Source organism: Chlorocebus sabaeus, chromosome 6, assembly GCF_047675955.1.
Source record: "Chlorocebus sabaeus isolate Y175 chromosome 6, mChlSab1.0.hap1, whole genome shotgun sequence".
Classification (NCBI taxonomy): Eukaryota; Metazoa; Chordata; class Mammalia; order Primates; family Cercopithecidae; genus Chlorocebus; species Chlorocebus sabaeus.
This window is the reverse complement of record NC_132909.1, coordinates 49,847,230-49,858,315: the sequence shown is the minus strand read 5'-3', so window position 1 is coordinate 49,858,315 and position 11,086 is coordinate 49,847,230. Positions and strand designations below refer to the sequence as shown.

The 11,086-nt window shown below is 59.8% G+C and overlaps 1 protein-coding gene across 3 annotated transcripts in view; it reads left to right on the top strand.

Annotated features, from left to right (window-relative positions):
- Positions 1-225: 225 nt before the first annotated feature.
- The window catches only part of NFIX (nuclear factor I X), a 100,973-nt gene continuing 90,112 nt past the window's right edge, over positions 226-11,086 (top strand). For 2 of the 3 annotated variants that reach the window (XM_073016890.1, XM_073016889.1), the window contains exon 1: positions 231-623. In XM_073016890.1, coding sequence (XP_072872991.1) covers positions 597-623 — 27 coding nt within the window. In that variant the 5' untranslated portion in view covers positions 231-596. Of the gene's footprint in view, positions 624-11,086 lie in introns of all 3 variants that reach the window. The other variant, XM_037992066.2, reaches the window with a different exon arrangement.

The window sequence follows — 11,086 nt, the reverse complement described above, 5'->3', positions numbered from 1 at the left end:
TGTGTGTCAGCGTGTGTCTGCGCTGGAACGCGGGCCAGCACGTGTCGGGGCGGCCGCGTCGGTGTGCGCCCCCGCGCGCGTGTGCGTGTGTTCGTGTGTGTGTGCATGTGTGTGCGTGTGTGTGTGCGCCGGCCGCCGCTCCCCCGCCCTGCCCGCCCCTCCCCGCGCCCCTCCTCCCGCCCGCGCCGCCCGCCCGCTCCCTCTCCCCGGAGTGCGCCGCTTCCAAACTTTGTCTAAACTTTCACTTTCACAGCGCGGCGGCTGCGGCGGCGGCGGCGGGCGAGGGTGACCGGCCGAGCGGCGGCGGCATGGAGTAGACGCGCGGCGGCAGCGGCGGCGGCGGCGGACGCGAGAGGCAGCGGCGAGCGCGGCGGCGGCGGCGGCAGCGGCGGCCCCGGAGCCGGCGGGGCCGAGCCTGCGAGCGGCGAGCGCGGAGCGGCGCCGGGCCGAGCGCGGGGCCGCGGGCCGGGCGGGCGCAGCGCGGCGGAGGCCGGAGGAGCCGAGCCGGAGCCCGAGCCGGAGTGCGGCCGCCGCCTGCCGGGCCTCCCCTCCCCTCGCCGCGGCCGGCCGCCGCGCTCCCGCCCGGGCGCCCAGCTATGTACTCCCCGTACTGCCTCACCCAGGTACCGGCCGCCGCCCCCGCGCGACCGGGGGAGGGGAGCGGGCGCGGGAGGCCGGCCGGCGGCGCGGGCGGGCGGAGGGGACGCGCGGCGGCCGGGAAGGCGGGGGCCGAGAGCCCGCGGGCCGCCGAGGGGTGCAGGCTGTGCCGCGGTGAGCCCGGGCACGCGTGCGGGCGTCACTGTGCGCGTGCGACCCTGGCCACCGGGCAGACTCCATTTGGGGGCTCCGGGGGTGGCCAGCTGCGTCGTGGCGCTGTCCTTGGAGCGCAGGCGGGAGTGCGTGTACGTGTGTGTGTGTGTGTGTGTGTGTATGTGTGTGTGCGCGCTCGACTGGGGTGCGATGGGCAGCGGGACTCTGGCCGACCTGTGGGCTACTGTAGGCGCACCCGGGCAGCGTGGCCGCTGGCAGTGTTTGCGGGGGTGACAGAGTGGCAAGAGGGTGGTCCCGAGGGCGCAGAGGGGACATTGGGTCCCGCGACGCTTCCTGGGGCGGGCACCTCGGTTCCCGAGGGTGGCAGTGGCCGGCGTGCGTGGCGGCGGCCCTTGCGTGCGGCCGGGGTGCCTGGGGCTGGCCGAGCGGCCCGGGCGTCTCCCCAAAGTCTTTGTTCAGGCCTCACATGGGAGCGGGGCTAAGAAAATGGCGGGGCTCCCAAATTTCGGAGGGGCAGGGGAGGGGAGAGAGGGGCGGGCGCGCTGCCAGCGGTGGCCGCGCCTCTCCGACCCTGGACGTCGCCGCCTCAGCCCCCCCACCCCCAAACTTTCCTCGGCGCAAACTTTCTGGCCCTAGCGACCCGCGCTGCTGCGGAGTAGACCCGGCAGGCCTGGGGAATCCCGTCCCGTCGCCTGGAGGCGGGAGAGGCGGGAGGGGCGGGAGGCAGCCGTGGACACAGCCGCCAGTGCTGCGGCCACACCGTCGGGTCAGCCTCTGGCACAACAGCGCCGACCTTGGCGCGTTGCTAGAGCGCGTCCCGCCTGCAGCGAAGTTCCCTGCGCGGCGCACGGCGGCGGCAAAAGCTTCGAGGATGCCTGTCGGGCCACCCAACTCTCCCCGGGCTGTGGCCTGAGGCTCTGAGAGGGCACAGGAGCTGCCCAGAGTTCCACAGTGGCCCTGACAGCATTGCCTGCAGGGCCAGGCCACAGCTGGTAACAGTCTCTGAAGAGGGGACATCTGAGGCTGTTTAGCCCTGCTGCCAGCCAGGCCTGCATGTGGGGGCTCTCTAGGCCAGGCCCTAATTGTCCCCTCTGCCCAGCCTGATCCCTGTCAGCCATGTGCCAAGTGTGTCCACAGCTTACAGTGGCAACCCACGTGGGTATGGCTGCTACTTTGGGTCGTGCCGCGAGTGTGCAGTGGTGTCAAGGGGTGAGGGGTTTGTCGGGGTGCATGTCATTTGTGGCCACACCATGCTCCTGTATGCACAAGTGCAAGTGTATGTAAGTGTGAATCAATCTAGAGTCTGTGTGTGGCCCCTGTGGGCCGGCCATGGGCAGGCCTGCGTGGCATGGCCGTGTATGGCCCAGGGAGCGGGTTTTCCTGTAGAAAGCAGGCCCAAGTATGTGCTGGCGAGGGCGCACGGGCATGCATACATGTTGCAGTGTATATGCAGGTGTGAGCAGGCACCCTGAGCACCATGGCAGTGTGGGGAACCCCCACATCTGCACCTCCAGTTCCACGGCCACTCCATGTTGGGCGCCCCTCACAACAACTGCCTACCCAGCGGTGTCTGAGCTGTGCCTTTTTGCTGTTACGCTTGCCTGGGCTGTGTGGCTGATGTTTGGGGCCTAGTGGGACCAAGACCCCACACTCAAGCAGCCCCTTGCCCACCAGGCTGCCAGCCCGGCCTCCCATGCCAAGCACACCAGACATCTGAGCCTGCTCCCCCGTGGCTTGGGTGAGACACCCGCCCCTCAGATTTCACAGCACCCTGGGAGAGAAAATGCCCGCAGATCCGCCAGTGACACGGCTAGGAAGGGGCTGGGGCGGCTGCTAGACCCAGGGTAATCGCCGGTGCTTGGCTATGTGTGACTGAAGGCCCAGGTTACGACAGCTCCAGTGTGCCAGGATGGCTGGAGAGGGGAGTGGGCATGGTGTCACCAGGCTGCCAGCCCTTCATGGTGGGCAGGGAAACCCTTCAGCTTTGGGCAGGTGGCTGCTGTCGGCTGGTCAGTGGGGTCTGACCTGCCCCTCCCTAACAATCACATCTCTGTTTTTACAAATCTTTCTGCTTCCATAGTTTGCCCTGCTGGTCTGTTTTTCTGACAACCTCTTTCGTTCGCTGTCTTTTTCTCGGTCTCTGTTTTTATCGGTCTCTGGCGTACTCTGCCCTTTTCCATCTCTCTTTCTCCATCTCTGTCCTTTTGTATATCTCTGACTATCTCTGTCTCTGACTCCAGTTTTGGCCCCATCTCTGCTCCCCCCTCCACTGGCGTCTCGGACTCTCTCTCTCTGTCTCTCTGGCCTGCCTCTCTCTCTTTCCCTCTCTCTCTCTCCCTTTTCTTTTTTTCAAACCCGAATTGGCTTCGATTTTAAAGTCAATAAATGATTGAGCAGGAACAAGCTTGGAGCAGCGGGGCCCTGGCGGGGAAAGGTACTGTGGGCGAGGGGGAAGGGCGGGGGGAAAAATCTCCTTCTAGAAAAAGCATCGAAATTCAGGGCGGCCGGGTGGGGCGGTTGCTGGAGCTGCTGGAGTCCATTGCAGCCACGGGCCTGAGTCTCAGGCAGAGAGAGGGGTAGGAGGTGGATGGATGGACCCCCCTCCCCATCCCGACCCCGCCAAGAAACAGAGACACAACCAGGATGTGAACTCATGTACACCACCATCACCGCCAAGATGGAGATGTAAGTGTCCTATTCACACCGATGTCCAGACACACGACCACTGATGAGCCTACAGACCTATGGACACAGGAAACCGAGGACTTGTGTTCACACTGTCACACACACCCATTAACACACATGCATCTCTTGAAATGGGACACATGTATTGGTGTAGGCTTAGAGACCCAGCAGTACCTCTTTGATGCACGTACGGACACAGGAAACTGTGGACTTGTGTTCACAACCACCCCCGGGGCACACATAAACACTCACAAACCCCTCGAGATGACACAGATAGCGAAGAAGGCACATGGAGACCACGACACCTCCCAGACTCATGGAGCCCTCATCACACGCTTGGATACAGGCAGACACAAATGTATGTTCGCCCCCACACATGCTCACATGGACCCAAGGACGGACAGGCGGATGGATGGCTACACATCTTTACACAGAGACACAACGCAGTTGGCTCACCTAGGTGTGTACACAAATACCTTTTTTTTTGAGATGGAGTCTTGCTCTGTTGCCCAGGCTGGAGTGCAGTGGCACAATCTTGGCTTACTGTAACCTCCGCCTTCCTGGTTCAACTAATTCTCTGCCTCAGCTTCCTGAGTAGCTGGGATTACAGGTGCCCGCCACCACACCTGGGTAATTTGTGTATTTTTCAGTGGAGATGGGGTTTCACCATCTCAGCCAGGCTGGTCTTGAACTCCTGACCTCATGGTCCACCCACCTTGGCCTCCCAAAGTGGTGGGATTACAGGCATGAACCACTGCACCCGGCCACAAATACCTTTTCAAACACACACACACACACACACACACACACACACCCCAATGTGTGCTTCCCTCTCCTTGCCACAGGAATACATAGGCAAACATGCCAACATTTGCTGACACACACAAAGACATACATGGGCACACACACGGATACACCCACTCTCAGACACGCAGCGACCTACGCCCATTTTCCTGGCCACACAAGCAGCCGAAGTTCCTGTACTTTTGTATCTGCATAGCTCCCCCGACGCTCCTTCCATGGGAGGGGGATGGCTGGGGCTTCCCTGATGCCCCCTTCCCTCAGCTTTCTCTCTGGGTCACTCTGGCCACCCCTCTGTCCCTGCAAAGTTATCGCTTTCTGTCCCTGCTCCGGCCTGGTGCCCTGTTTTCATGGCACTTGGCATTTTCTCTCCGGCTCTGGCCCTGCCCGATCCATGCCCACTGCTGGGGTGGGTGGTGTGCCCAGGTGTGGGCCGGGGATGGGGTAGCTCATGAGATGAGCTGGGGCTCCGTGAGATGTTTCAATGCTCTGCCGAGCTCAGAGCCGAGGGCTCTGCCGGGAACAGGGTGCTCCAGTCTCCCTAGGGCCTGGAATGTCTTGTATAGCCTTGAGAGCTCCTAGACGGAGGCTGCGGGAGCAGAGTCAAGGGCTAGGCTTTGCCATCAGACAGAAATGGGTTTGAGCTCCAGGTCCACATCTTCTAATCTTGTGACCTGAAGCACAGGATTCTCCTGGTCTGTAAAATGGGCGAAAACCAGTGTCTATCTCTTGGGCTGTACTTAGGCTCAGTGTGGTGCCTGAGTGTGTGCTCCAGAAATGGTAATTGTTGCCAGTTGTTGGTTGTCAACCTCCCAGACCCTCCCAGCTGAGAGAGGGATGCCTCTGAGGGGTAGAAGACAGGGTCGAGCACCTCCCAACCATAGACATCCAAGTGGACTTCCTGGAGGAGGAGGAGGCAAGAAGAGAGTTTGGAAGGATGGGAGATTGCACATGAACCAGCTCTTTTACCTTTGGATGGGGACCTGTAGGCCAAGCAGAGGGTGGCAGGACTTCAAGATAGGGGAGAGATGGTGGGGGAGGGTGGGGGGCAGGATGGGAGATATGAGGCCTCCACTATTCCATGAGGACCAGATGCCCTGGTTGGGGGCCCTGAGTCCTGGTATAAGAGTATGTGTGCACGAATTCCTTCAAATATACGTGGGACAAAGAGACCTGGTGCATCTAGATGATGACTTCAGGGATGTCCCCAAGCTCCAGAACTGTTTCTGAGTCTGCACCTGGGCATTGTCACCTGGACCCGTCATGGAGACAGGACACACGTGCAGGATCCTATGTGGGCAGTGTGGGCACTTGGCTGGATCAGGGCGCATTGCGGGTGGGAGCAATGCTGGGCGTTTGGCCGTGGCGCCGTGGCTGCGGGCAAAATGCCCCCGTGGTCGGTGTCTTGACTGCTGGCCTCCCCATCTAACCCACAGGGAGCCTGGCCTTTTAAATCTGCTCAGATATTATCTCCCCCACCCTCATGAAGCTGGAATCTGGGGACTTGCTGGACCAGAGAGGTAGGGGAGGCTGGGCATTTTCTCCAACGAGGTGCTGAGGATGGGCCTTCTGTCCCCTCCCTCCCAGCTGGGGTGGAGGAAAGGAGGGGGGTGTCTTCATTTTCCTGCCCCCAAAGCCCTGGATGTGGGGGTGAGTGGGCCGGGGGGACAGCTGTGAGCCACTATCTGGGTTCTCCCAGATCGGTGTGCGTGTTAATCGGCATGTCAGGCCTCAGAGCCACCATTTTCCCGCGGATGTCTGTGTGGCAGTGTGTGCCTGCCCGGGTCCCTCTCCATGCCTCTCCATGTCTCTGAGTGTCCATCATTGGGTGCTACCTGCATGTGACTCCACGGATCATCGCACACCCTGTCTCTTGTGTATTTGGTAGCGGGGGGTTGGGAAGCATGCCACCATGCGTGTCGGTGTGCCGGATGTAGTCTTTGTGTCACGGTGGCGCTGCGCGCGTCAACGGGTATCGGTGTACCGGTCGCCATCTTTGTATCTGCGCTTTGTATCTGGGGTGACAGTGTCCCAGCGACATGCGTCACATCTACAGCGTGTTTTTCTGGGTATCTGTGCGTCACGGCAAAGAGTGTATCTGTGTCTCACACACATGTTGGCCTGTCCGTGTCAACTTGTGTCCACATACGTGTCAACCCACGTGTCTCTGGTGTCACCACCCTCATATCACTGGGCCTCCTGGGCTTGTCCCCGGGACGATCACTGTGGGTCTCACCCCATGGGCACCTCTCCCGGGCATTCCCTTGGCCTCTGAGCACCATGCGAGATGCCTGCTATGGCGGCTGGGCAAGCGGCTGGGAGCGGGCTGGCCGCTCAGTCCCTTCCCATGAGGTCGTGCAGCCGCAGTGGCCTTGCTGGGGGCCCCGCCCGTGCCCCTGGCCTGGCGTGGACAGAAGCCTGTTGTGCGGCGGCGAGGTGCGGGCGTGTGTTCGGGCCGCCCACAGGCCTCCCTCTGTCTGCCCGGCGCACATTGATCTTGGCTTCTGCCTGTGTCCGTTCTAGCCTGGCCAGCTGGGTGTCCGGCTGTCTCCGTGGGCCTGAGCCCACTATCCTCGCTGCCCCCACAGCCAGGCAGGCCCTGGGCCCCACACCCCTGGGCCACCCGCCATCCCTCCGAGGCTCTGAGGGCGCGGATTTGGAAACTGAGGTCCCCCCTTCTTTCCCCCTTTCTCTCTCTCTCTTTCCTCCCTCTCTCCTCCCCTCCTCCCCTCCTCCCGCTCCCTCTCTCCCTCTCTCTCTCCTCCTGCCAAACGCGTCTTGGCTCCGTCTGAATATCTCTCCTCCTCGATTTTTGGCTCCAGCTCTGGGCGCGTTCACTAAAGGAAGAAGGGCTAGCTCCCCAACCCCCCCTTCCTCACCGCCTCCCCCCTCCCGAGGAGCCCCTCTGAGGGCGGGAGTGGCCTCGTGCAGAGGCCTGGGCCCCCTGAGTGGGCTTGGCCAGGGGGGCACAGGCCTGGTGGGTGAGGGAGCAGGGTGGACAGGGCCTGGCAGCCGGAGGGAGGCAATGGGCAGGGTGACTGAGCTGCCCAGTGGGGCGGGCGGGCAGGGAGGGGTCGGGGGCATGGAGCTGGGGTGTCTGGCTTCTGGTGGGGCTGGCAGGCCTCTGTGAGGCGCAGCTGTGCCCAGAACTCCAAGTTGCGTTTGCCACCACTACCGATGTGGCTGCGCCAGCCAGGGAGGGGAGGCGGGTAGCGGGCACTGCGGCGCTCTGCAGCCAATCGGAAGCCGGGGTTGCACTGGGGAGCTCTCCCCCCCTGGGCCCCACCCTGAGGGGAGCCGGGGGTAGTGGCCAGCAGCAGGCAGGGGGCAGTACCCACCACCATCGCCAAGGACCCTGCCCCCTCAGCTGAAGCTCAGTGCCAGCCTTCCTGGCACAGATCAGGCAAGAGCGGGGATCTGTCTGTCCCCACCTGAATCTGTGTGAGCCAGGCTGGAGGAAGGGACAGCGTGGAGGTGCACCCGACCCCCCTGGGCCTTTTAGTCCAAGGCAGGCAGGAGCTAGGGATGGGGGCCAAATTATCCAGGTGGTTCCGTCCAAATATCAGCTTCGGTCGAATCATCTCGGGGAGGGGGGGGGTTATTCTGGGTCCATCTCGCACAAAGTCACACACTCTCGCTGGCACTTGCGGGCACAAAGAATCACGCTAACACACACTGGCATGCTGCACCTCCCTCAATCAAACAGACACAGGCGTCCCCGTGCAAAGAAGCTTGCCCTCACTCACAGACACCTAGAGGCACCTGGCCACACCCGAACACATCAATGCGGCATTACGCACGCAGGGACGTGCACGTGGGTGCAGACACACGGGACACGCGCAGTCACACGATCACATGCTGTGAAGCACACAGCACAGACACAGGCTCTGCCACCGTAAAACGCTCAGACCCACAGGCATAGCTAGAAACACACAGCACACGCACTCATAATGTCAGGCGCTGATACACCCGCACACACCACCAAGCACACAGGTACACGCACATGCATGCAATAACATGCTCTCAGACACACAAACACCCCACACACTCCCTAACCCAGTGTCACCAGGAGTGATTTTGCCCATTGGGAAATGTCTGAAAACATTTTTTTATTTTTTTAAGAGACAGACTCTCATTTGCAGCCCAGGCTGGAGCACAGTGGTGTAATCTTGGCTCACTGCAGCCCTGACTTCCCAAGCTCAAGTGATCTACCCATCTCAGCCTCCTGAGTAGCAGGGACTACAGGTGCATGTCACCACACCTGGTTAATTTTTAAATTTTTTGTAGAGACAGTCTCGTTATGTTGCCCAGGCTGGTCTTGAACTTCTGGGCTCAAGCAGTTCTGCTTCACCCTCGCAAGTAGCTGGGACTACAGGTGAGCACCACCATACCCAGCTAATTTTTAAATTTGTAGTAAAGATGAGGTCGGGCTATGTTTTCCAGGCTGGCTTTGAATTCCTGGGCTCAGGTGATCCTCCTGCCTCGGCCTCCCAAGGTGCTGGGAGCCATGAGCCACCATGCCCAGCCTGGAATCATTTTTGGTTGTCACACTTGTGGAGGGGGTGCTATTGGCATTTAGTGAGTGGAGACCCGGGATGCTGCTCAGTCCCCTACAATGGAACCTCCCAACCCTTGCCGACCACAAGGAACGATCCAGCCCCAAATGTCAGTAGTGCCAAGGTTGGAAACCCTGCCATGCGTCCCCAGATACACAGTAACACACACAGGCACAGCTAACCCTTGACACCCATTACACATGCACCCACATACACAGTCACACCCAAACAAGAAGCCAGCTGACACAGTGTCACACACACACACTCACCAGGACGCAGGCATTGTCGCATATATGCCCCTTTCCCCTGCCAAACCTAGGCACAATCGGCATGGCATGTACACAGTCTGGTGTTACCCCAGCACACAGGGACGAGAGTCACACTCCCACACACATTCGCACCTGGGCCACACCTGGCAGTGGTTGGAAATGGTGCCTGAGATGAGACCTGCCCTGGTGGCACCTCCCTTCTGTTTGTCAGCCACAACCAGCTGTCTGCGCAGCAGCTACAGCCACCCTGACTTCTCAGGGTAGAATTGGGAGCCCTAAATCCCTGCCCTGGTTTGTAGAAGCCTGGGGCAAGACAAAGCCTGGAAAACCATATGCTCACCCCTACCCAGAATACCTGCAGTCTTCTAGACTCAGTGGCCGAGGGCTCCACCCTCACCTCCTTGCTCCTGGCAGCTACCGAGAGAAGGGACGAGGACAAAGCTAAGTTCTTTTTTTTTTTTAAGACAGAGTCTCACTTTGTTGCCCAGGCTTGAGTACAGTGGTGCAATCTCGGCTCACTGCAACATTGGCCTCCTGGGCTCAAGCAATTCTCGTGCCTCAGCCTCCCAAGTAGCTGGGATTACAGACGTGCACTATCATGCCTGGCTAATTTTTGTATTTTTAATAGAGACAGGGTTTCTCCATGTTGGCCAGGCTGGTCTCAAACTCCTGGCCTCAAATGATCTGCCTGCCTCGGCCTCCCAAAGTGCTAGGATTACAGGCATGAGCCACTGTGCCCGGCCAACAAAGCTAAGTTCTGAGACTCCTGTCCTCCATGGGGCTGTCTTACTAATCCTTTGGCCTTTGATTCCCCAGTTCTGACCCCAGAGAAAGACAGAAGAGATAGCGGTCGGCAGAATGGTAGAAGATAGGATAATAGCAAAATAAATGTTTGTCCTAAGATCGTAGCAACAACTAACGTGAACTGCGTGCTTGCTGCGTGGCGCCCTTGCTAAGTGCCTTCCCAGCTTGTCTTCTCGAATCCTGTGTTCAGCAGGTACTGTTATTAGGAGAGTGGGGCCTGCAGAGCCAGCTTCCTGGGTTTGACTTCTGGCTCTGCCACTCACTAGCTGTGTAACTTCGGGCAAGTTGCTTAACCTCTCTGGGTCTCAATTTCTGTATCTAGAAAGCAGGGTTGTGGTAAGGATCTGAAGAGTTGGTTCACAGCACACGCTTTAAAACTGTGCTTGATGTGAAAAAACTGCTTTGAACTTATGGATAAAAAACGGAGACTCAGAGTAGAGGTATCCAGTGCTAGGGTCAAGGGCAAGGAGCTCCTTCTCCAAGATCGTCATCACCCTAAATCCTGCCGATGCGACAGAATTGCGGCTTGTTCTCTGGCCTTTCCCAAATTTCAGAATGGACCTGCACATCCCCACACCCCCATTTGAAACGTGCCCCAGTGGTTGACCCTTGAACCTTTCTTACCACTCTGACCTTCAGATCTTCTTCCATCCAGGGCTCAGAATAAAGGTGGATGGTGGTCTCATCCACTCTGCACCCCTGCTGGCCAGGCTTGCCCTCACCCCCGCAGGTCCAAACGTCCTCTCCCACACCTTACTGGGCACCCAGCCGGAGCCCAAATGCTGGGGGTGCAGCCGGGGGCCTGTGCATTCCTTCGACAAATATTTACCAAGCACCTCCTGGGTGCCAGGCTCTGTTTTAGGCCCTGGGGGCTCGGCAGGGAGCAAAATCTGCAAAGATGCCAGCCCCAGTGGGAGGGCAGACTGTGAACCTGATAAACAAGGGAGTGTCCAGTCCTTGAGACAGCGCTAGGTGCTGTGGGGAGAACAGAGCCAGCTGGGCCCTCGGGAGTGCTGGGCAGCTGTGGTTTTAGCAGCGGTGGGCAGGGAGGCCTCATGGTGAGATGCTGATTTTGAACGCTGCCTTGCTATATAGCTCAAGTGCAGCCCGCCAGGCCCCTTTCTCTCTCCAAGGGGCAGACTGGAGGTCAAGGATGTGTGGCTCAGCATGGCATGCCCATCATTTGCCCAGACCATGTTG